We start from the raw sequence: 27,949 nt of genomic DNA, 5'->3' as shown, positions 1-27,949 counted from the left end.
CTTTTTCAATGATGAATTGCAAATGCAATTAAATGATTATAAATTATTCGTTACATTTATATCTTTTAAATTTGATTGGTATTTCTATTTTATTAATAAATAAATATTTTGTAAAATAAATTCTCGATATATATTTTGTTCAGTATAACATTAATTAAGTGTCAATATTAAATGGTTATCGATAGATTTTTTATATATAGAAATATTAAATATTACACAAATTATATTAACAGAATTGTAAAATATATTTTTATTTTCTAATCTTAATCATTGAACACATTATATTTTCTTTTATGTAACTCGTCAAGAGATTTTATTTGCACATAACAATAATTTTCTTAAACATCAACACAATCGTTTGGATAATTCGAGATCGAGAGACGTTAATAATAATATTTCGAATCAAATCTTTACGATAATCTTCTAAACGGTGTTTTTAATTTAACGATAGTATTAGGAAGAATAAAATGAAAGAGAGTGTTGTTAAAGGGGGAAAGGGGGGGAGGGGGGCGGGGTGGTAGGGTAAAACAATGAGAATACGACTTTCAACTGATTGTCCTATCTTTAGTTAAACGCATGAAATTGATTGTACCCTAATGAGCAATTAATTAACGTTAGTGGATGGAGTGGACGTACATCGTAAAATTTACGAACGACGACGGGTAGACGAAAAGGTACTTACTCGTTGAAATTTCATTGGCTACGGAATACGATAAGAACCTTTTACGATTTTCCTCCTACCACCAAAAGGATTCCCAGACGCTAAAGGTTACGATCAAACAATCCATTTCGTCTCTTCCCAAACCCCGACTAACATCTGCTGGTCGTCTTCTTTCTAACGCGTCTCGTTTTTTTTCTTTTATATATATATACGTCTCGTTAAATTCTAATGTGATAGCTTAAACAAACGTTGAACGATTTCGTTTACGAAGACACCAAAATTCCAACAGAAAGAAAAAACAACAAATAGAAAGAGAAGGAAGAAAATACAAATTATATTTATGATGGATTATTAAATGCAAAAAAAGACAAATCATACATAAAAAAAAAACAATTTATAAAGAAATTTTATTTTATATACATATTATAATTTAATATTTATAATAATTATAATAATATTTATTTTTTATAATAATAATTACTATAATATTTTATAATAATATTTTTTTATATTAACATATAAAATATATATTATACATATAAATTATATATTATTGAAATATTATATTATATTTGATCGTGAAATAAGATAAATCATAAAAATTCATTTTTTTAAATAGAACAATTTAAAAATTACCAAAAAGAAACTAACGAAAATGGGAGGTGATAGTTAGCAGAAGAGAGGAGTGGGGTTGGAATGGGGTAGTGAAGGGGTTAGCTTTTCATTAGCCAGCATCTCTCCTCTCCATTGATATGCTCGTAAATATAGAGACGCTCGTAAACGTGAGATCGATATCAGTACGGCACGTTTAACACTAAAGGTGAGCTACAACGCAATCGACGAACGATAAATGTACATACGTGTATATCCAAGTAGATAAATAGGTATATAGATAAATATATATATTTAAATTTGTTGTATGTATTCGTATGTGTGTGGGTGTGGGTGGATGGTTTGTGTGTGCAGTATACTTCGTAAACGTACGATTGCTGGTTGCAGTTTCGAGAATCTAAATCAATCCGATTTTCAACGATCGTATCTAAGTCTGTATATATATCTCTTTCTCTCTTTTACTCTCATCCTCTTTATCTATTTATCCTTTAATTCCAGAGGTTGTGTTTATGCGTAAATTTTTAAGCCAGTTTGATATCAGAAATGATTGCTAGACGATTATTAAATCACAAATCCAGCAGTAGCAACAATCTTGTTATTTTATTTTATTAATAAAATCAAATATATATTTGATTACAATTAACGTTATTATTTATTAGTAGCACTGGACTTATTTGTATCTTTTTTCTATTGTTTTAAATTAATTAATTATTTTTTAAATAAATTAATGTAATAAAAAAATTCTAGCTGTATGCGAATGCAACTTTGTGGTAATATTTCAAGACAATCATTAGGCACAATTACATTTTTATTTATATAAATTGAACAACGTTTGGTGTCATAACGAATATTAATTTATTACAATCAAATGATTATTCATTGATTATTATTCGAAGATATAAACAATTACTTTATCTTGTTGTTGTTTTGATAGGAAAGAAAATTATTGTTTTATTAATTTCATCAAATTACACTCGTACGAATAAAATAATAATTAAATCGAGTAAAATTTTTGACATTGTAAAATCTCAGTAATAATTATTAAAGCCGATTAGAAATCCAATGAAATTATTGATACTCGTTCGTGTATACATTTGAAACTAGAAACTTCGTTTTAGCAAACCTACGCTAGTTTAAACATCGAATTATATTATTTCTAAAGCCAAAGATATGCGTTTATATTCGTACGTTGAATCAATGATTAAATATTATTCTGCTTGATTACACGCTTTGATATATTTAATTTTGAAGTAATAAAAAGAAAATCATTTTTAAAACTTCAATTACCAAATACATAAAGAGAAAGAGAGCTCGTAATGAATGCGTCTTGATAGAATCAATAATTGCAAAGGATGTCAAAGAAGAATATCTACGGATTAAAATAGAAAAGAGAAAAATGAATTAAAGAAAACTATGAATATTCTGGTGGAAAAAAAAATAATAATCTTTTAATATTAATAATCTGTTAATAAAATAATGTATAATATACAATATATATGATAAGTTAATTATAATCTGTTAATAGAAAAAATAACAAGAAATATATATATATATACGTATTTATATATTATATATAGATATGTGTACGTGTTTATATACAAAAAAATATATAACATAAAAAATATACAAAATAATTATAATATATATCAAAAATAATATAAAATAATATACATAAAAAAAACCAAGAAGTATATATCTATATATGTATTTATATATTGTATATACATATGTGTACGTTTGTATGTAAATTAGAAATTTCAGACATTGCCGTATTAGTCGTAGCTTGTTAATCTAAACATGAATAAGAGACACAAACACACGCATACAGACATGGTTGATATAGTGGATGGAAAATTGTTATGCTAGTCTTCTGAATATAGCTATAGGTAAATTCGCTACTTGACAAGGATTAAGTCAGGCGTGGCTGGAGTGCTTTCTCAAGTGTTCGAGCCTCTTCCAGGATTCGATCTGCCTTCCTTCTCAACTTCCTCCTCCACCTCCACCCACTCATCCGTGTCTCTTTTGCCGACACAACAACGATGAGAAGGTAAGCAAATGAAGCTACTATTAGGTGAAAGCAACTAAGAAAGAAAGAGATGGGGAGGGTTCGATGGAAGAAAGGAAGAGAGCAGAAGAGAAGAGAAGAGAGGAGAAGGGTTGGTTGGGTATCCTTATTGGGTCAACCGTTATATGCACATCGACGTTTAAGAGGCCACCACAGATATCGAAGCAACCTTGGCTATTCGAATCACAAGAGCGCTTACCGCTCGTAGATAAACACTTGGGGTAGCTACCGGTTTTCAATGTAGCCTCTACCATCGATTCTCCTCGCCCTTGTCACCGACAACATCCTATGACAGTGTCTCTGCATACATATAGATATAGTATACATACATCCTTTGATTTCTATACGTGTGTATGTCTATGTATCTTCTCATACATACACGTTTTTGCGAGTGGGTAGATACATGTATATCTATCTATCTGCATGTATATATGCACAGATACACAGTAGGTGTAATAAATATATATATGTATGTGTGTGTGTGTATGTGGGAATATATGTATACTTTAACACGAGTGGGTGTATATAAGCTTAGAACTATAGTTGTGTAAGTGTAAGATAGATTTAGAAAGAGAAGAGAAGAGTGGGGGGAGTAGAAGAGTGGGGGGAGTAGAAGAGTGGGGGAAATTCTAGTATGCAACTACTAAGGAGGATACTTCCTTCGTTTCGAAACGTTCCAAGCTCAATCGGCGTAGTACCTTAGTCGATATCGAAACCCTTTCCTATTATTCGATAGATAAACGTGCCCCACCGGAAACATCCTCCATTCGAGATTCGATGTCCTTCTTCTCTGTTAAACTTTATCTCTTTCTTTTCTTTTCTTTTCTTTTCTTTTTCTTTTCTTTTCTTACAGTTGAGTAGTACCGATACAACAATCGCCATTGGAGGAAACGTAATCATGAGTTTTTCTTATTTTTCTTTTGTTTTTAATTCGTTTTTTTCTATGTCTTCTTCTTCTTCTTACTTGAGTACAAATTCAGTTAAAGGTATTCTTAATTTAACGAATCTCTTCCATAGTATTTTTTCTTTTATTTATTTTCCTTTTTCGCAATGCAATTTTAAAAACAAGAATCTTGCATTTTGAATGATAATAAAAATCGGTGTTTTTCTTTTGGAAATGTTTATTTTTTTTTTTTTTTTTTTATATATATATATACACTCACGTATTTTTAGTGATGGAATTTTGTGCTTTTTTATTTATTCCTAATAAGTTTTATATGAATAATATTAATAATATTTGTTTGTATTATTTAATACAATATAAAGAAAGATTATACAATAAATTAGTATTGTTCTTATTTTTCTTTCAGGTCAGTAAAATAAAGGAAAATTAAAAAGTATAAAATTGTGCATGTATGAGTTACTGAGAAATACAAATTTTTAGGACAACAAAATAAATATTTTAAAAATAAAAATTAATTAGATGTTTAATATTTAAATTATATAATTAAAATATAACAATCAAAATATAATCAATTTTATATTTGATTATATTATAATAAATATATCAATTCTATTAAATATATAAATATAAAATAATATATTAATAAAATAAATAATATTAAATATAATTGATATATTTAATATCATTTATATTCTTTAAAATACGTAATATTGAAATATATAATCTTTAATAGTAGAAACAAAATATACAGGGTGATCTGTAACTGGTGGTACAAGCGAAAAGGGGGTGATTCTACATGAAAAAATGAATCGAAAAAAAGGTATAAAAATTTTTCGTTTGAAGCTATATTTTCGAGAAAATCGACATTGAATTTTTGCAAAGTATGCATTTAACTAATATCATAAAAATTATATTGAATTAATTCAATTTAAAATAATTTGGTGTAAAATAATTATTATAAACTAATTTATATTTTTTAAATTTTGACTTATGATCAGACCACTTTCATAATAATGAGCACACACATATATATGTATGTATATACACATAGTAGACAGGAAACACGTTGTTGTGATACTATATACAGTATAAACGTACATAACTTATAAGTGTATCTGCATAACCTGTAGTATATCATCATGATCCATGCCTTGTACACTATACGAGAACCACATTAGCCTTTATCTCTAGGACACTCGATTGCAAACTCATAGACATAGACATAGACATAAATAGAAAGAGAAAGAATAAAATAAAGAGAATGAAACAGGTTAGAAACAACTTCAAAAAAGTATTGCACGGCAGATGTTACTTCTTCGTAATACCACCAATGCGAAAAAGGCAATTTGCTTCACACGTATATACATACACATACACATACACTTACACGTAAACGTACCAATAGCAAAAGTTTACAGTAGCGTGACTAGCAAGACAAAATCGAAGACTATCTTAGGGGGATAAAGTAAAGGAAGTGAAGTAAAGTGAGAGTGTAGATGTAATAGTAAAAGAAATAGATAGATAGTTTGAAGGCTTCAGTGAGGGAGGGAGGGGGGGGAGGTTGAATGTCTTCAGAGTTTTTCACTCTACGAATACGTTACTTTAATCCTAAAGAACATTGGGACGACTTTAAGTACTCGTAACTTTACTAAAAAGAAGAAACAAACTATACTACATTGTTTTCTTCTTATTCTTCTTCTTTCTCTTTCTATGTAACTTTCATCCCATTTGCAACTATTCTTATATTAAAATTTATAGTTACAACTATTTTAAAATGTCAATTATCAAAATCACATTTATTCAATGACAAAAAAGAACCAGTCAAGAAACGTTGAATTTGTCATCTTCAAAACTAACCTCAAAAACAAGAAACAAACTATACTACATTGTTTTCTTCTTATTCTTCTTTATCTTTCTATGTAACTTTGATCCCATTTGCAACTATTCTTACATGAAAATTTAAAGTTACAACTATTCCAAAATTTCAATGATCAAAATCACATTTATTACATGACATTCAAGAAACGTTGAATTTGTCATCTTCAAAACTAACCTCTAACTCATTGAGAAAGTTTTCAAGAAACACACAACGAAGAAATATATATAATTAATTTTGTATATTGTTTGATATAAAATGTAATTGAAGATGTAATCAACAACGAGAAATATGATATGATAAAACTGAGACGTGTAACAAGTTTCATTTATTTTATTTCGTTAGATGATACCTCGTAGAATATTTTTTTACACACGCGTAGATAAAAAAGCTTTTTACGAAGTGTATATACATGTTTGTTCGTAAAAAGCATTTGGTGTTAACTGTTGAAGAGAAAAAAAAAAGAAAGAAATATACACACACACATACATACATGTATATACACGAATGTTTTCGAATGATCCCCTAAAAAGTGCGTATACAGACGCCTTGTTACTTAAGGGACTAATTCGATTACCGGATCAGCCATCCAAGCAACAAACCAACCAGCTAACACAACCAAGGTCTTCGTTTACGAAGATCCCTCTTTTACGATCGGTCCCATCAAGGTCCTCACGGGCACTTGCCTATTTACTGCAAATCCGTCCAACGAGATACTTGGAAACCTGAACTCGAACGACTACCTTTCCTAACCTTCTTTTTTTTCCTTACTCCTAACTTATTCGGGAGGTCATCATCATATTATGTTTATGAATTTCATAAATATCGACTTTAATACTTGACAAATATTCTGTTTTGAAGTAATTATATATAATCATCAAATTATTTATGTTTTTATTAATTAAGTAATTAAAAAGAAGAAAGAGGAAGGGTTTGAAATTTTGTAGGGTTAATTCAAGGAGGGCCTAAGATACGTGATATTTTTATAGGATATACTTTTATCAAATTTTCAAAGGTTATGTTAGTTTTGTATAAAATGGTTGGACATATGTAATAATCAATATGGATTTTAAATAATTTTTATATAATAATATAAAATAATAATATAAAAATAATTTATATAATTACATAATTATCATCGTTACATTTAATTAATTAAAAAAGAAATATTGTCAACAAAAAACAATCGTCTAACACGATTAATAATTTTATGATAAATTGTATGTTAAATGTATTTCATTAGAATTTCAGTAATTTGCAAAATACATATATACATAAAGTTTCTTAATACATCTAAACATAATTTCATTTTACAAAGTTATATTTCTGACATATTGAAATCTCGTATGTAAAATATTTCACAAAATTCTAGCAATGTAACAGTTAATCATTGAATGTTTTAGAACGTATGGAAGGTTTTAACTTCTTAGCCCCTAGTCACGTAAAATGGAGGATGAGGAAGAGAAGAAGAAGAAGGAGGAAAAAAAAAGAAAAAAAGTATAGAGACTTTGCTTTATATTACTGAATGTCGTTTCTATAACTGAATAAGCTCCGTAACAACGGCCACCGACTAGACTTCTAGCAGGGAAGTCACTTACTCGTTCGCTTGGGATTGTTGGACAGGTAATTAGAGGAGCAATCCCGTCGCCTGTGGGCCTAATTATAAAAGGTATCTTTTCCCCCTCCTTCCATTCCAACCTTTCCCCCACTACAAAAACTCGTAACTCTTTTTCTCTTTTCTTTCCTTACTCTTTTTCTTTCTTCTTAGCCGTTCATCACCCAACCTCATCGTTTGTTCTCTTTCTTTTCCTTCTACTTCCAACTTCTATAACAGGAAGCTTGATTCCGAAACACCGACAAAGCTTACAACATCGACATGAACAAACAAAAAAAAGACGAGTAAAGAGATTCGTGTCTTTTTTTTTTTTTTTTTTTTTTAATATAAGAAGAATATTTTCTTCTGAGATATTTGTTTATAATATTAAATAATTGAGATGAAATATCAAAGAAATATTTAACACTTAATAATACCGAATTTTTATTTTTATTTTTTTATTATTTATTTTTTTTTATAATTTAAATATATTAAATTTAATATAATTTATATATATATATATATATATATATATATATATATATATTATTTTATAATTAAATTATTAAATATATATTAAATATAAATATATTTTTATAATTAAAATTATTATTTTAATTATTTAAGATAAATAGTGTTAAGAATAATAAAATTAAAATTTGTTTATTTGTATTTATTTGTTTGTTTTAATAAAATAATTATAGTTAATATTTAAATCTTCAAAATTTTATTATAAAAAATATTTTTTGTTTGTTTCTTTAAATAAAATAATAATGATCAAAATAATAAATCATTAAAATTTTAAATATATATATTTTGATATGTGATCATTTTCCTTTGCACTTGATTTCCTGGGAATAATGTAAATAATACAGTTAGGAAACAAGTTGATTATCTAGGTGATCCTATATAATGTAAGGACATTAATAAATTGATATCGAGATTTGTCGGATTGGGCTTTAGCAGATTGCAGCTTAATTTTGAAATATTAATCCTGAGGGGAGTTACGGATAAAGAAGAAGAGTGGAAAGCACAATGCAGATGGTCCCACGATGGAAACTCGTGAAACCGAATTACAAGTATGGCCGACGTGTCACTATGACCGATTATGACGTATGAATATCGTTACTTTACTAAATATAATATAATAGCTTACGTTATTTGCCATGTGAACAAATATTAACGAATATTAACAATGAATATTACAGAAACTTGTTTTCGTCTGGTTATTATGAAAATACTTGTTAATTATATAAAATATTTATATTTTTACATTTCTAAATTAAAAATAGTATTTTTCGTAATTTGATGTTTGAACATTTTGACAAATTATTTTATTCACGATAAGATTTAGTTTTAAATGTAAATTTATTTATTTGTTATCTACTAATAAGAAAAACTTTTTGTGTAAAACTTCGATCACACTTTGATAATCATCCAATTCATTTCTATAAAGAAACAAAATATATTACAAATATTTATGTTATCATATTTCTTATATCGACACGTTACTTTTACGTAAGTAAAATTGATATTGAAAATAATTGCACGATATTTTATACCCTGGACTCGAGTAACGGTGAAATAAATAACAAGTTCGTTGTTGTAAATCCTCGTTCTTCTTTTTTTCCCTCAGTTTCTTTTTTTGATATACATTAAACAAAGAGCTTTATTTATTCCGATAAGCCATTGGGTATATATTTTTTCACATTTTATTTACATATAAATATATGTATATATATATCTTTATACATATTGAAAAAACTCAAGAAAATTCCATCTATCATTCTACTGTTTTGATCGGTTATCTACCATTATCGAATTTACATGAAATTGACTGACTCGCTTTGATCATTTCAAGTCTCAGCAAGGAGAATATGTCGAAGAGATAAGCTTGCATTCAATGTTACCGGAACTGGGGATGGGGTAGGCTAAAGAAAGGAAGTACTGCTAGAGAATAACGAATGATTGTAGTTTACTTTGCGATGAATTTGAGACCATATCTTGCACTTTCTAAAAAGAAAAAGAAAAATATTTCGAAAGAATTTTTCTAAGTTATGATTGAAATATGAAAAAAAAAAAAACAAAGAAAAAACTAGTCGAAATTTTGATATATCTTGTTTCCCTTTAAAGTATATATGTATAAGTAGGTATGTATGTATATATATATATATAAAGTATTTGAAAAGAAGGTACGAAGTTAGAAATTCCATTCGTGGCTTTCCACGATAAAGGAAAAAGAAAGTAACATTGGCCGTCAAAGAATCCAATTTCATCGGGTTAGATGTCACGTGTGTCGCGTGCCAGAAATAATCTCGAATTCTCAATCGAATTTTTATAAGATTTACAACGATTTGAAAATATTTAAATAACATTTTTCCTTAAATATTTACAATTAATTATAAACAAATATGTCCCTTCTTATAGAAATACATGATTTTTACATCTTAAATCTATGAACATGCATAAATGACTGACCATTTCTACTTAAATGTATGATGATGCCTAAGTGACTGACCGTGACTACTTAAGTCTGTGAACACGAATAAATGACTGACCGTTACTACTTCAATCTGTGAACATGCACAAATGACTGACCATTACTACTTAAGTCTGTGAACACACATAAATGACTGACCGTTACTACTTAATTTCTTACAATTACTGACCGTTTCTACTTAATATTTCTTACAATTCATGTCTGTTTTTTAATATTTCAATTTCTAACCATACTCACTACTTAATACTCACATATTAATGAATATATATCATCTTTGTTTATTAATAATTGAAAATTTAATACAGTTGTTTATTTATTTTGATAAGTTATTTTTCTAGAGAGAAATGACAAGGTATTGTAATTAGCATTTCTCCTTTAATCTAAATCACTTTTTCATACATATATATATATATATATTCCTAAATAATCCGCAACATTTAACACGTTTGCCAAGAAACTTTCATGACTCGAAATCACATAAGTATAATCCCTGAAATAAAGACCCGTTATCACCGTGTTATTTCGTTCACCTGGAACATGCGTTCGGAGATTATTATACTGGAAATATAAGCAGACCAAAATGACCCTATACATAAGTACATATGTATGTATGTATGTGTATGTGCGTATAAATGTATAATGTAACGAAGTATTCGCAAAAAATAGAACAAAAACGTAACGAAACTCGCGTAAAATATTATTATGAATATTACTAGCCCGAAACGAAGTTTGAACGTAACATCCGAACTCGCTAATGAATAACTTCGCCAAAATTTTCAGACTTTCCAAAGGTAATTAGAGCAAATGGTATATTCCCGTTGGTAGTTTTCATCGTTTAACATGACCTTTTAATGGGAGTACACGAATTGCACACAAATATAACCTAATGTAATCAGTAATCTATACAAAAATAATAATAACAATTGATAATAAAAAAAAAAACGAACGAAGAAAATAAATAAAAAGAAAAAAACACACACAAAATTCAATATAATATTTAAAGGAAAGAAAAAATTCGATCATCTTCCCCTCCCCCGTTGACTAAACTTTTGACCCATCAAATCCAAAACCCCGAAACGAATATTTGCGAACATGTGCAATACGAACCAGAATACAGATTTATCATCTTACTTATTGTTTGAGTTTCAGCTGTATCAGTAGCGTGCACAGCACACACACACGCATACATACACAGTACTAGATGATAAAACGGGAACATATGCGAGTTTATCGGGCCGACAATTTCCGCCATCCACCGTCCAACTAAATTGCGAAAAGTGGCTTGAATAGAATGGGATGAGCATAAATCACTATTAAAAAAAAGCTGGAAGGGTGAAGGGGGAATAGGGAGGACCGAATTAACTCTTACCTGTTATGAATAGCTTCGATTTAAATTAAAGGAAAGAACGATAATAAAATCTTTGTTACTTATGGGTGTTTCTTTTTTTGGTCTATGTAAAAATGAATTAGCATACATTGGAAGGTGTGTTTGTGTGTGCGTGTATGTGTGGGGGTGTGGGGGTGTGGGGGTGATTTTTTGAATGAACATTTTTCACGAAAAGGTTGATCTCAACTATTAGTGTTTTTGCGTGTTTGTGTTTAGAAAATGCATGCTTTGGACGATTTACCCTTTGCTTTCTGAGTATTTTTACTCTTCTTGAATCTGAAAGATCCATCCCTTAAGAGAAACGAGATGACGGAAGAGATGCCGCGTCGAGTTTCTCTAACCACGTCTCTCGAGAGTTTCGAGGTTTTACGAGGGAACGTAAATCAATCCGTTACCCTTAGAGAACACACCGGCTGCTTACCGAGATAGGAAATAGAAGAGAGAAGAGAGAAGAGAAGAGAGAAGTGAAGAGAATTTTGAACTTTGACGAGAAAATTTGCATAACGTTGCTATCACGACGAAAGAACAACTAGAGAAAGAGAGAAAGAGAGAGAACTTACCAAATTAAAGAATATAACGTCAAGTTTCATGGGATATATATATATATATATATAAGTTGTACTAAACGTTATTCGGCTTAATTTCTCTCGTGTGCAGTTGTCTTCCTTAACAGGACTGCTATGCAACTGTTGGTGCATTCTAGGATCCTTCGATTAAAACTTTTCTTCGTTATGATTTCTACCTTCATTCGCTTCTACACAACTCTCTCTCTCTCTCTCTTGTCTCTAATTTACGTCACAATTTTAACGAACAATAGAATAAATAAGTAACCAAAAATTGTTTTTGAGGGATTTAACAAAAATTTTATTCACCTTTCTTGGTAATCAAAAAGGAAAATATTTTGTATTATCATTTTGTTTTTCTTTATTTACTAATTAAGTATTTTTGTAATATAATAATATATTATTATTATTATTAATATATATAATTAATTTAATATATTAATATTTATTATAATATAATAAATATTAAAAATACTATTATAATCAAAATATTATTATAATATAACTCAATATAATATTATTATTATTTACTATATTAATTATTTAATTAAATATTAATCAATTATTCGTCGTATATATAAATATATAATGAAATAATTAATAAACAAATAATTATTTTCGTAATATCATAATATATGTAATTTATAATATTTATTAATAATTTATTCATTAATTATTTGTCGTATCCAAATGTATAATAAAATAATTAATAAACAAATGATCTTTCGATGTTAGCATAAGACACATGAACATAATTAATATTGTTTTTATGATAATAAATTAAGAAATAAGATTAATTATATTATCATAATGTCTTAGGGGATAGTTAATAAACAAAAGTTTCTTATTTTAATTCTCCCTATTGTCTTTTCCATTCCCTTAGCAATCTCTCTTTCACTCTCTCTATTTCGTTTTTTTATCTCTTGTATTCTATTTCTCAGTCTCTGTTTTCGATCGTTGAAAAAGAAAAATCGTTTCGAACGAAGGGGTAGTTGTTCTTTCCTCGTGGACGAATCCATGAATGACAAATTAAACTGAGTGAGCTGAACTGAACACTTCTTTCGGAGCAGAATTGGACGTGCAATTTTAGATTCCAAAAGTACCACTAGAAAACGTCTATCTCTCTCTCTCTCTCTCTCTCTCTCTCTCTCTTTCTCCACAATTTTCTTTTTTCTTTTTCTATCTTTCAACTTAAAACCTATCCAAACCTTCCTCCTACACCTATCCTCCTACTTTCTTCTTCTTCTTCTTCTTCTTCTTCTTCTTCTTCTTCTTCTTCTTCTTCTACACCCTAACTTGCTTTCATTCTCGCGCGAATGCTCGTTTGATAAATTGACCTATCCATCGAAAAACTCGCGTACGCCCGACGTGAATTAATCGTGAACCCGAACCTTCTATTCTACCATTACCACCATCACCAATACCATCACCATTTTCCTATATCCTTTAGATTTCTTTTCTTTTTTATCACCCTTCTTTTTTCTATTCAAATAACTTTATTTTAATTTCTTTTTCAAAGTTATCCCATTATGTATATAAATCAACAGATAATAGGTATATGTTTTATCTATAAGATAATAAATATCTTAAGATAATTAATTATTATCTTGATAGTATACTATTTGAAGGAAAGAAACATTTTGTTGTATCTCGTGGTAATATAATTATTATTTAATATCTATATATAATAAATGTTTATAACAAATTTTACAAATATATTAATAAAATAATATTAATAGTATATATATATAAAAAATCGTATATAGAACAAAATGAATTTGATCAAACAAATTTATTTATTTTTATTTTTATTTTTATTATATTTTTTTTTATTGCAACTCATAACGATATCTCATAAAAGTTAATAAAAAAAAAGTATACTAAATAAAAAAAAAATCAGAACCAAATAAAAACAACGAATAGTCGAAGGATGATAAAGCATATTATTTAAACGAGGGGGTTGAGGGGTGAACAAAAAAAAACATACGGTTTTGTACACCAACGCAGAATCACATACATGCACGTAGGAAACGTAAAAAAAAAAAAAAAAAACAAAAAAAAAAAAAAAAACTAGTTGTGTCGAACAAATTTGGTTTAGTTTTTTGGTTCAATCTGCTATTCGAATTTTAGCGACCCAGTGATATATCGAATAAGCTACTAACCAACACACAACATCGATCGATCACTCGCACATATTGCCATTCATAAAGGACGCATGCGTGTCTTGGTGACACGCATACGCAAAGAGAAAAAGAGAAAGAGAGAAAGAGAGAGAGAGAGAGAGAGAGAAAAGAGTATAGTAAGCAAGTCGATCACACGTACGCTCGGTCGAGCTGACGAAGTTCAACGATGCGAGATAGAAAAATGTTTTTCTCTTCTACGAGAGAACCGTTCTGCAACCCTCACCCTTCCTCCCTACCTTTATTTCCCTTCTTCCTACCCCCCTCCCCCTCTCCCCCCTCTAGCCCTCCCTCCCTCCCTCTTCCTTCTTTTCCACCTCTTTTCCTCATCCCTTTCTCTTACGTTTTTTTCTTCTTTTTTTTTTTCTTCTCACTCCAACCCTTTCTTCATCATGCTCTACGAGCTCGTAACACGTTAGTGTACAGCTTGACTCAACTTGACTCAACTTGACTCAACTCAACTCGACTCGACTCATCCCCAGTACTCGAACGGTTTGTGCGCTTCTTTCTTTCTTTTGCTTAACGCTACGGTACACGCGTCTTCCGCACAAATCGATCCTATATTCTCGCGTGAACCAACAACACCCACGCGGCACGCCTACGTAAAATATATAAAAAAAAAAAAGGAACTTACGAATAAATATAGAAATGAACGAACATACGAACGTATTAACGCGTAGTTTAGAATCATATTCAATTATTTATAGGCACGATCTTGTTAAAATTTATGTAAAAGAATCCTACTATTTTAATATTTAACTATTTAAATATTCAACTAATTTTTTTCGTAAGAATTTAACTTATTTAACTATTTTTAACTATTTTACTGATAATTCTTATTATATATAATTATTATTAAAAAATTGTAATTTTAAATTATTATAATTATTATAATTTTTTATTTTAATTTAATTTAAACTACTTTTAAGTATTGTATTGATATTACTTATCATACTTATTAAATATATAATTATTATAATTATTATAATTTTAAATTATATAAATATTTTAATTTATAATATTTAATAACTTATATATATTATAAATATTTTAAATATTTGTTTTATAAATATAATAATTAAAATATCATTTTAAATTCAATATTATTTACTTAAATTTAATTTCAACTACTTTTAAGTATTGTATTGATATTACTTATCATACTTATTAAATATATAATTATTATAATTATTATAATTTTAAATTATATAAATATTTTAATTTATAATATTTAATAACTTATATATATCATAAATATTTTAAATATTTGTTTTATAAATATAATAATTAAAATATCATTTTAAATTCAATATTATTTACTTAAATTTAATTTAAACTACTTTTAACTACTGCATTGATAATTCTTATCATACTTATTATACTCACAAATTATCAGAAAAAAAAATTATTACAAATTTTAAATGTTAGAATGATATTTCATTTAATTGAAAATTAGTATGCATATTTCATAGATTTATTTTTTTATCTTACCATTTGAAGGAATTAAATGAACAATAGAAATGTGTTGAATGAACGAATTTATTTCATTTATTTTTTACTTGTTCTATTTCTTCTTCTTCAAATCCGTAAAAAATCAATTGAGAAGCAGCAAAACTGTTGGATGTTTATTTTCTTTTTTTTTTTTTTCTTTTTATTTTTCTCTATTTCTCTCTTTTTTTTCCTCTTATGTTTATTATAGATTTTATTTTTTCTTGAACGAATCGAAAGTAATCTGTTGAAACAAGCTTATAAACATGAATAAAAAAGCACACATAAAACTTTGACGTACTTACTAAGGAAAATTTCACGTGCAACAGCTTGCACTCTCTCTCTCTCTCTCTCTCTCTCTCTCTCTCTCTCTTTCCACGTCGTATTTATTATTTTTTTATTTCTACTTCGATTAATTCTAATGCACAAACTTGACTATATGAAAATTTCATTGATAGTTACATGAGGCTCCTTTTTGCGCATGTTTGCTGTACACCCATCGTACTTATCAAAATGAAATGGAATTGATAAGTAGAAAACAAAAATAAAAAAATAAGATTACCAGAAAAATATACCTTGAAAATAATTCCAATATATAATTGTTCCTATCTCATAATCTTATTTGTAAAAAAAAGAAATTAAAAAATCTACCACCAGTAAAAAAAAAAAAAAAAGAAACAGAAAAAAAAATTAAGTAGAAAAAGAAGAAGAAATTTCATTGCAGAATATTACAAGAAAAATAATATAACAAAAAGAGAACAAGAAGCAATGTTTCAAGAAAAATCCACACACACACACACACACACACAAACAAACAAAATTCCCCAATATTCCTTTCATCCAATGCTAGAAAAGTATCTCTTTTTAAGATGACTATAAAAATTAAAAAAATAAATTACCAAAAATTACAGATACAAAAAATATCCTCAAAAGAAAAAAAGAAAAAAAGAAATGATTCTATTACTGTAAGATACCGAATGTCTAGTGCAAGTGTATCGATAAAATCTAATATAATAAATTCAGTTATCTGAAGGAAAAGGAAGAACACACACACACACACACACACCATACACACAAGAAAGATTCAGGAAAAAAGATAAAAAGAACGAAAGAACGATAAGTGATTGAGTTAAGGCGTCTCGTCTAACGATAGTAGTACTAGTAGAATAATAATAATAGTAATAGTAGTAGTATTACTAGTAGTAGTAGTAGTAGTAGTATCGAACGGTAAGTTCTTCCTTTCTTGGAAATGCATAATCGAGTCAGGCATGCATGCATCTCTAATGCGTGCCACATATCCCGTTCAATCAAGCTCGACCAAAGCCAAGCTCTTCCGTTGACAGGCACTTCGACGAACGCGTTGGCTTGACAGCCGATCGATTCAAGAGAGAGAGAGAGAGAGAGAGAGAGATTTTAATGCTTCATTGTTCTTTATAATAGTGCGCGAGCGAGCAAGCATCACATACACACACACACACATAACTTACACATATATATAGCTGGATGTGTTTGCTCGTGCAAACACGTTGGATTTAGCGAAAGAGGTCGAATATTAAAACTCTCGGTACGCGAGTTTTTTAAAGGACGTATTGAATATTACCCTCTCTCTTTCTCTCTTTCTTTTTCTCTCTCTCTCTCTTTCTCTTTTTCTTTCTCTTTTTTTTCTGTATATGCAAACACATACACGTACTATTTGCCTCGACGATACTATCTACAAAGTATTTCATATGGGTACGTTTTATATGCTAATACATAAACACAGAGACGCGTTCGCATAATGGGGAAAGAGAGAGAGAGAGAGAAACTAAAAGCGGGGGAAATTTAACGAGATGCTTGATTCTTCATCAAAATTTCATTTAATTCTTCGATAATCTTTTATCTCTATGTATACGTCGAATCTGTTTATAAATCATTATTGTTAAATGTTTTTTTGTTTGATAAACTATGCAAAATTGTTTGTATACATATGTGCGCGTTTATAATTTGTGTCAAGTGTACTTTGTAATAATCTGTTTTTCTTTTTCTTTTTTTACTTTTTCTAATTCTTTCTTTCTGATTCTTTGATAATTGTTTGTTGGTTTTGTTTTTTTCATTTTTCTTCTTTTTTTTTTTGTTTGTGAATTTAGGTATCACGCACGGAACGTGTGTCTCTGTTTTTTTATGAAACATTTTATATACGTCAGAAAAGGCCTTCATATTATGTATAATAGTTGAAGTGGTATCAATGAAAATTAACGAAAGGTACAAAGCTAAATGTGGCTATTTTTATTCGTTCATTATCCTACGCATATCGATTCTTCCTACGCAAAATTATTCTTTTTTATTTATTGTTTCTTCTTTCTTTCTTTCTTTCTTTCTTTCTTTCTCTAACGCGACGCACTTTTTTATCATCCCTTTGCGCGAGTTACCAATTATAACTTTATAACTATTTGTAATAAAAAAAAAAAAAACATGTTTATATTATAAGTAGAAGAAAACAAGACCAACCGATAATATTTCTAAGCTTATTAACAATACACACACACAAACGTATAATAATAATAATAATTATTATTATTATTATTATTATTATTATTATTATTATTTCTAATAAAATAAAATGTATTACATGAAATTAAAAGAAAACTCAAACACAGTTCAAAAATAATTAACAAAAAAGTTGTTCAACGTTATATATTATACTTTAATTATTTCTAACAACATAAAATCTTGTTTTTTTTTTATAAGATAGTAAAACAAATAAAAACATAATCGAAATAATAATAATAATAATAATAATGAATATTATAATATACTCTTAAATTTACGAAATATTTATTTTAAAAGTGACCTCTAATATCTATAATAATACTAATTATTATTACTATTATTATTATTATTATTATTTTATAATAATATTCATATAAACATGTTGTATGTATTTTTTCAATACAAATATATTTTTTATAAATACAAACCATACAAATAAATATAAATATTAATCTAATTTAAAAAAAATACCATTAATTGATAAGCATGGAAAATAAAAAAGAATAATAGTTTGTATAAGAAATAAAATTTAATTTAGAATCCACAATTTAACTCAACACGTGTAGCATATGCTCATATAACATACCAGGTACCTATTATTAAAAGGGTAGAACCCTTCGAACAACAATGGTCCTTTCATTACTACTTTAACTCCTTTATATTTCGTCTCACTTAGGGACACTCATTCACTGACTAACTACCGGTAACTAACTCACCTTATACTGAATGTTTTTAGTTTTTATAATATAATACCTTACTTCCCTTACACCACCATCCACATTTTCACGTTTGTTATGAAATGTCTTTACTTTTTACCCTGACACTTTTTATAAAACAAAAGATGCGCATCATTATAGATACAAATCACAAAAAGTGTTTAAACCTACACTTTTGTGCATTAAATCAAATAAAATTTCTATTTCTAAAAAGGTCTCTTAAAATTTGTTGATTTACAAGAATAAAATAAATAAATATAAATAGGGAGTAAAACGGGGGAAGGGATGACGTTTTTTTTTTTTTTTTTGAAATAATATTTTTTCTAAATAAATATTTCTATTTTGGTATACACACACGTACATTCTGTTAACACATTGCGTACGGGTCATGAGATATCTCGTTTTCATGATTTAATTAATGATGGAATCAAAATTTGATTTTCTTATTACTAACGTAATAAGAAAACACCAGGTTAACGGAGTCTCGTGTATTATCCTAATCTCTAATTAACGAAAAAAATTAATGTTAATATTAATCAATGGATCATTACAGCTATTGCAACAGTAGCTCTGTATCCTACCTACGCAAACAGTGTGCCGTACGCAATGTGTTAACTCATCTTGTACAATCTTACAGATATCTTCATTCTACTCTGAAAAGATGTAGGTACATTCTACTCTATTTGTGTAATTGAGTATTATAGTAACTATCCTTTAAACGTTATCTCGAGAGTGATTCTTATTTACAAAAGAGTCGTAAATTTAACGATAAGAATTCGCTTAGGAAAAGTGGTTGATGTTGATGTTGTTGTTTTGCAACAACGTTAAAAATAAACGAGAATTCTCTTACTTAGTTTTATTTTATTTTTTGTCTTTTTTTTTCCATAAGAATGAGTTTTCTATCTAAAAACGTAGCTTTAATAGTTCTGTTGTTTGTTCCTCGAGTTAACAGGGGGGGGGGGAGAAGGGAGTTGAGGGAAGGGAAGGGAAGAGGAAAGGGGATAAGGAAAAAGATAGTTTCTTCTTTGGAAAGATTGTTTTGGAGATAACACGTATCTTTTACGCGTTAACGTTTTACGTTTAGTGCACCCCACACTAGGGGGTTCGAAAAAGAGAAAGAGAAAGAGAGAAACTTTGAAAGAAGAGAAACGAGCGAGACTTAGGGGTGGTTTCAGAGTGAACGGAGTTAGGTTAGGTTCTGACTTAGGTGAAAGAAGGGGTGAACGAAGGGGTGAAGGAGATGTTAAGGAGGGGGTAATACACCTACCACCCTAGGATTTTCTTGTAGAAAGACCAAAGTGATCTACTCGTAACGTTCTCGTGACATTCGTTGGGTTCGTAGGAAGAGTAAAGAACCTCGGCGGAGACTCTTCAAAAGTAACAGCCTTCGTGTTCTCGTTTTAACGAAGCAAAGATTTGAAAGCTTTATCGAATTAGTTACCAGAACGTTGAGTTTTGAAGCAACGATGCATGGATATTATTCCATGCTCGGACGACATTTTTTCCATCATTATTATTTGAATTTAATTATTATGTATATTCTTATCATCATTTTTTTATTTTTTTTTTTTATTTCTATTTCTAATTCTTTTTCTTTTATTTGATTCGATTTTTTCTTTTATTACAAGTTTGTTCTATTTTTCAATATTCTATATATATATATATATATAACAGATAGAAGATTATAATAAAAATAATTGTAAATACGATGAGTAATTAATTATTATAAATTAATTTTAATTTATTTAATTATATTAAAATGATCAGTATAATTTACAACCGACAATATTTTACTATCTTATTACTTATATTTAATAAATATATTGACAACTTTTTAACCAATTTTTTTTTTTCTACACAAAAATATTGAACATTTTAATGAACATAATATTGAAATTTTGTTTCTTATATTTGAAAACAAAATTTTGATAATACGTTTATTCGTAGAAAACAGAAAGTTTTAAATAACTGACAATAGATATAATTAAATTCATTTTATTTTATTTCATTTTTTTTTTTTAAACTACAAAATTCTATTCAATAACACCCCAACATTAATTCGTGCAGCAACGTTCAATCGAAAGAGTAGAATTTAAAGGTAGGACACAGTAACACATGAACAGAGGGTTTTGTGGGGTGAATTTGAGGTGGACCAGAACAAATGGAAAACTTTGTTTGAAGCGTTTCGACCAACGAAAATGCAGCAGTTCTGTGAAACGATGAGAGGAGAGCATGGACACGACATGCAATACGTTACTGCATGATTTCGTTACTACCAACCGGGTTGCATCTCTCTTGTCATCGGAATATACGCTATCCATAATTATAATCGACGTGACGAATTTTATAATTGTCTAATATTTCTCTCTTTTAGTTTCTTTTTTTTTCTATTTCTATTTCTATTTTTTTAATTAATTTACACTTTTTCTACATTTCTCTCTTTGCTTCTCTCTTTGTCGCACTTTTACTTTCGTTACTTTCTTTTTTGTTTTATAGAATAATATTTGAAACTTTGAAAATTTGAAATCTCGCATACTTTCACACACACACACATATATATTATATATATTTAATAAAAAAATTATATTTATATATAATATATAATATAAAATCTTTTTATTAAAATTTATTTTAATATTAAATACATATTTATTAAATATGTATTTAATATATACTTAACATTATAATAAAAAATATTTAAAAAAAAAAAAAGAAATAAAAGTTTTCTACAGAAAGGGTTGAAATTTTCCTTTCTCGAGAGTATTTAACATTTTGCTGAATAATTATCATCCCATTTTTTTTGGTTCTTTTTTTTTTAGTGAAATACAACTTTCCATTTGATTTTCTAAAGACGAGAATTATTTGAAAGCTTCTAGAATCGAATTCTATGATGAATCTTCTTCAAATCAATTTGCTCGCCCTTTTCCAAAGAGCTCTTTTCTCCCTTTCCCTTTCCAACCGTTACCCTTCCTTTCTCTTCTCTTCCCTTTTACTTCTCTTCACTTCTCTTTCTCTCTTTGATAAACCGCAAGAAAATGCAAGATTTTCGCAGGAGAGAAGAAATAGAAGTAGAAATAGTAAAAGAAAACGTTTCGCGATTAGATTCTATGTAGCTTTTGAATAATGTATCGTTCGGTGATTCGACGTTTTCGAAGAAAACCGAATTCCCATCCTTCATCCCCAACCCCCACCCCTATCCAAAAAATTATTGGAAAGATGGAAGAAGAAATAAAACAACCAAAATGAAAATGAACGAATAAAATGAATAAAATTAGAAAAACAAAAAAGAATAAATAATTGAGAATTTGAAAAGTGACGATGAAACTTATGGCAACTTGATTTCAACCCCTCTTTCTCTCACACACACACACACACACACAAAATAAACATCTTATCATTGATATTATCATCCTTTAGAACAATGAATGAATAAAATGAACAAAATTACAAAAAAGAAGAATAGAAAAATCGAAAGATGGTTGAAAATCTCAAAAGTGACGATGAAACTTATAACAACTTGATTTTAACATCCCACACACATACATAATCAACATATATCATTGATATTATCATCCAGTACATTGATGATAATATGAAATGAACAAAACTACAAAAAAAAAAGAATAGAAAAATCGAAAGATGGTTGAGAATCTCAAAAGTGACGATGAAACTTATGACAACTCGATTTCAACTCCTTTTCTCTGTCTCCTTGTCTCACACACACCCACATTCAATCAAAGTCAATCATTGATATTATCATCCTTTAGAACGAACCAATCAAAATGAAACTGTGCAGTTTATTTTTGCATATGAAAGTACTTTTAAGTAATAAATTCGTAGGGATGTTTCATCTTTGAAAATGAATTTATGCAAAAAAGGGATTTATCCCATTGATGTTATGTCCTTTCGATGATTGATAAAGAGAACAGTGCACTCGTTTTAATTCATTCAATTTTATTATTGAAAAACTCAGTTTTCTTTTGTAACAATATTAAATGCGAATATAATGGAATAAAACCCGTTTTAATTTATTAATTAACGAAATTTCATTTTGAAAATTCATTCACTCACTACGATTAACGGATTATACATTATATATATATATATGTATATGTGTGTGTGTTATAGATTATGCATCGTTAATTTATATTTTATACGTAGATTGAATAAATCGAAATGAAACAAAACGAACAAATGTAAGAATAATAATTTTACGTTTAATTGATTAACGTTTATTATAAAATAAATCAACGCGTTACACCCGATCCGTGAGAATAAAAATAAATTGTAATTTACACAATAAATAAATTAATTAATTCATTAATTCATTAATTAGGTAATTGAATAAGAAATAAAAAAAAAACAATAAACGAATTTTTTCTTTCTTCGAACGTTCTCGTTTTAAACTAAAAACCTTAAAACGATTTTAATCGGGAATGTCTTTGAATGAAACTTGAATCGGAAAGATAAAAAAGAAAATTAAGAGAAGAAGGATAGACATAGATAGATAGATAGTAAGAGAAAGAGAGAGAGAGAGAAAGACAGATAAGATTTTCATTTAGAAGGAAAAGAAAGAAAATCAAATGAAAATTCTCTCTTTCTTTGTCTCTCTCTCTCTCTCTCTCTCTCTCTCTTTGGATTCATCGAACAGTACATTTCTTTCGTAATCGACGTTTATCCTCTTTTCAATCAACGAAATCGTTGATCGCGATAAGTTAGGCGAAAAATCGACTCGAATCATCCAATGCGAATACGTCCATGGAAAATATATAAATGATCCCTATACTTCAATGAAGTCGCATGAATTCGAGCGTACATTTGTCACGTGAAAAAGTACAAAAAAAAAAAAAAAAGAAATAAATAAATAAATGAAACGTTAAAAATTTCAATGAAGATTATTATTCGACGAATGATTACGAAAAAAGGAATATTCATTGATGAGATAAACTTGAATGAATATTAAGGTTTTTTTTTAAAATGCAAATTAACATGTAAATATAATATTTTGAATCAACTTTTTCTATTTAATTTTTATTCATAGGCAAATAATTTATTTTCAAATAGAAATGATCAAACAACAATAACAAAAATTAAATTTTATTTATATTATAAATTAAAATATAATAAAATAAAACATTTTGATATTATTTTATTATATTTTAATTATAATTTTTTTTTTTTATAAATTATATTATAATATTTAATATAATTTATATCATATTTTATATAATACAATTTAAAATATATAATTTTAATTTATTACCAAAAAAAAAGGTATTTAAATATAATACAAAAAAATATATTTAATAATTAATATTATTTTTTGAACATTTAATTTATTATTATATAAACTATAAGATTTAGTTCAAATTTTATATTACACAATTAAACTAATTCTAATTCTTTCTCTTTTTATTTTTATTTTTAATAAAAATTACTATAAATGAAAAATATCAATTACAAAATATTATTTCTAAATCTTTTCAATTAAATAAAAATCATATCCTAATACTGTTTACTTATTTTTCTTTTAATTCTTTTCTCGTATTTTGTTTCTTACTTTATTTCTTTCTTGTCATATATATTTTACACATACATGTACTACATAAACATACAGAAATATATATATATATATATATATATTTGTCTTTCTTCGAAGCGAGTGAAAAGCATGTGAAATTGTTCCGGACGAGTATAACCGAGAGGAACCACCTTTTATTCGAGCACGTGCATTCTTTACACCCGTAATATTTCAACAACGCGACAACCCTAGTATACGTCTGTCTTATACAGAATCCAAGCTTGACTACGCAAAAAATATTGTTGAGAATCGGTGAAGAAGAAAGAAACGTTTGTAAAATAATCAAACAATTTTTCCTTAATTTTTTTTTTATAACGATAATAAGACCATAACAATAAAAATTCCCCCAGGTATTTTTGTTGTAAAAACCAACACGAATTATACGAATACGTGGAATATTTGTTTAAAGATAAACAAAATGTTGATAAAATGATACGATTTTGATATTTCGAATGATATCGCAAATATTTATAAACAATACGATTAGAATTAATTGAAAGATAAGATATAACTCACCCTGAGGTACGACGATAAGCAGGAATAAAATCGGCAGACTATTTGTGATCATCCAAAATTGTATCCTTGGGAAAGAACCCGTAATAGTGTCGTGCGCCATTATGGCAGATTTTATTCTTCTTTTTCCGGTCCACCTTCGAATCACCGATATCAAAAACTTCTACACATACGCATATACACGCACATATAAATATATACATATACATATATATCAAGATATGAATTATAAATATAAATATTAATATCTATTTAATATTTATATTTATATCCTATACATATACATATTATATATATGTATACATATATATATTTATATATATTATAAAAATACACACACAATTCTCGTAGAAGAGATGATTGTTCCACGAATAAGACAAAAATTAGTTTGTTTATTGAAAGTTTTCGTAAAAACACGTCTTCTACGTTAAATTCGAAGCTCCGAATTTTGATTGAAATTGAAAAAGGTTCCACTTGGTCGCGCTTTTTTTACTATTCCTATTATTACTATTATAATTATTAATAATAATTTCACAGAAACGAAAACAATTGTCATGATCTAAAATCCCGTGACCGTGACAAACAACACCCCATGTAACTTTCAACCCCTATCGTTCTTCTTATTCGACTAAATGTCCACGAACACGAACGTTAGGAAGAAAATCGTCAAACCATCATCACAACCCTCCACCACCCGATTTCGCCGTCATAACCGAGCGTCCTCTTTCAGATTATTCGACGATGGGCTATCGCGCGATCGAGGGAACCCAAGCCTCGTCCTTTCGCACCACCACCTCCTCCACCACCACCCACCACCACCACCACCACCACCACTAACACCACCTTCTCTTTCTTCTTCTTCTTCTTCTTCTTCTTCTTCCTCTTCTTCCTCTTCTTCTTCTTCTATCACGAAACTCCCCGTTTTTCTTCTTCCTCTCCTCTCCTCTCTTCTCCAACACACCTCCACCTCCTCCACCTCTTTTTCTTCTTCCTTCTTCGTCTTTTTTTTCTTCGTAGGATCGCAATCTGTCGTACGCTACGCTATTTTTGTTTTTCTCGTTGTTGTTGTTTTTGTTTTGGTTGTTTTGGTTGTTTTAATTGTTGTTGTTGTTGTTCCTCTCGTATGATCCCTCCTCCTCCACCAAAATCCAACCATTTTTTGTCTTCTTCCTCTTCTTCCTCTTCTTCTTCTTCTTTCTGAAAAGAATTTTATAGAAAAAAAATCACCCCTCTTTCGTATTTCTTTCGACATTTGTATTTTTTATTTTTTTCTTGCTTTTTCAAGTTTTTCCTTTTGCTCCTAATTTTTTTTTTTTTTTTTTTTTTTACCAGTACAATTAACGATCGTGTCGAATTAATGATACAGGAATTTATTGTAAAAAATACAAATGAAACAACATATGGTATACATTTTTTTGTCCTATATTTTATTTATTTTTTTTTTTTTTTTTTTTATTCGATACGTCAACTCGTATTATCTACGTTATACGTGCATATCTTTTCAAAATGTTTCGGACGTTTCCGTGTTTGAGTAAAGAGATAATACTAAACCTATTCGTTTTACTTTTTTCTCTATCTGTCTCTGTCTGTCTTTGTATTTCTTTTTCTTTCTTTCTTTCTTTCTTTCTTTCTGTTTTATTCTCGGAGCTGACGAAAAATAATTGATTACTTTGATCCTTGACGAATCTGTCAATATCCTACAACGGATTCTTTTCTACTAAAATTTTTTCTTTTTCCTACTATCAATAAACAAATGGAAAATTGTTTTCTAATCATCACATTTACCTGTTACCCTTTGTGTCAAAACCAGAGATTTAAAAAAGAAAGAAAGTCTAATAAGTTTATTTGCAATTTTTTTGTTTATTATTTCTGAAATACAATTTGACGTATTTTAAATAAAATATTGAGAGCGAGAGAGAGAGAGAGAGAGAGAGATAATGCGTAAACAACAACAAAAAATAAATAAATAAAATCATATATAGATAATAAATAATAAAAATTATAATTTATTATTAAGTATATTAAATAATTATAATATAATTTATTATATATACATATATGTATATAATAAAAAATATAAAAATTATATATATTAAAAATATATTAATTAATATACCATAATTAATATATAATTAATATATAATAAATGTATATTTTTTTGTAATTTTTTTTTTCGTATAAAATATCAAAGGATATTAAATTCTTACAATTTTTTTTTCGTTGAAACACCATGAACAAAAAAATATGACTGATGACTGATTCGAAATAACTTTGTAGTTTTTTGGGGGGGATTTTTTGTTTGTTCTTTTTGATTTGTTTGATAGGAAACAAAAGTAATGTACCTATCGTAAAAGTGAACGAGCCTTTCGAAGGTTCGTTGTCTCTCTCTCTCTCTCTCTCTCTCTCTCTCTCTTTCTCTCTTTCTCTCTTTCTCTCTCACTGCTAATAGCAATCCCCTCGTTGTCCAGGACATTATAAACGCGCGAACTACTCATTTAAACGACACCAGTTATTTATCGAGAGACACTTCGATATAACGATTTTTACGAGCATATCGAAAATCGAACTACGTTCGTATATTTACTCTCTCTCTCTCTCACACATACATATTCTCTCTTACTCTCTCTCTCTCTCTCTCTCTCTCTCTTTTTGTCTCTATCTATTTAACTATCTTTCTCACATTCGAAAGGCTCATCATTTTTCACGATAAGTGCTAATATTTAAAATCCTATCATTATAACGAAAAATAAATAAATAATAATATATTTTGTTGTTTGTTC

The 27,949-nt window shown here is 28.0% G+C and overlaps 1 protein-coding gene across 6 annotated transcripts in view; it reads right to left on the bottom strand.

Annotated features, from left to right (window-relative positions):
- nAChRalpha6 (nicotinic acetylcholine receptor alpha6) overlaps positions 1-27,949 on the bottom strand; it is a 354,431-nt gene that overhangs the window by 325,133 nt on the left and 1,349 nt on the right. For 5 of the 6 annotated variants that reach the window (XM_089172143.1, XM_089172139.1, XM_089172144.1 and 2 more), the window contains exons 3-4: positions 25,508-26,366; positions 25,173-25,332 (exon numbers count right to left, since the gene is read on the bottom strand). In XM_089172143.1, coding sequence (XP_089028269.1) covers positions 25,173-25,272 — 100 coding nt within the window. In that variant the 5' untranslated portion in view covers positions 25,273-25,332; positions 25,508-26,366. The remainder of the gene's footprint in view (positions 1-25,172; positions 25,333-25,507; positions 26,367-27,949) is intronic. The other variant, XM_089172142.1, reaches the window with a different exon arrangement.

The sequence above is a fragment of the Polistes dominula genome, unplaced genomic scaffold (assembly GCF_049000335.1).
Source record: "Polistes dominula isolate Pdom_NZ unplaced genomic scaffold, Pdom_raw_medaka contig_73, whole genome shotgun sequence".
NCBI lineage: Eukaryota > Metazoa > Arthropoda > Insecta > Hymenoptera > Vespidae > Polistes > Polistes dominula.
The sequence above is the reverse complement of the archived record's forward strand: the minus strand, read 5'-3'. Positions and strand labels throughout refer to the sequence as shown.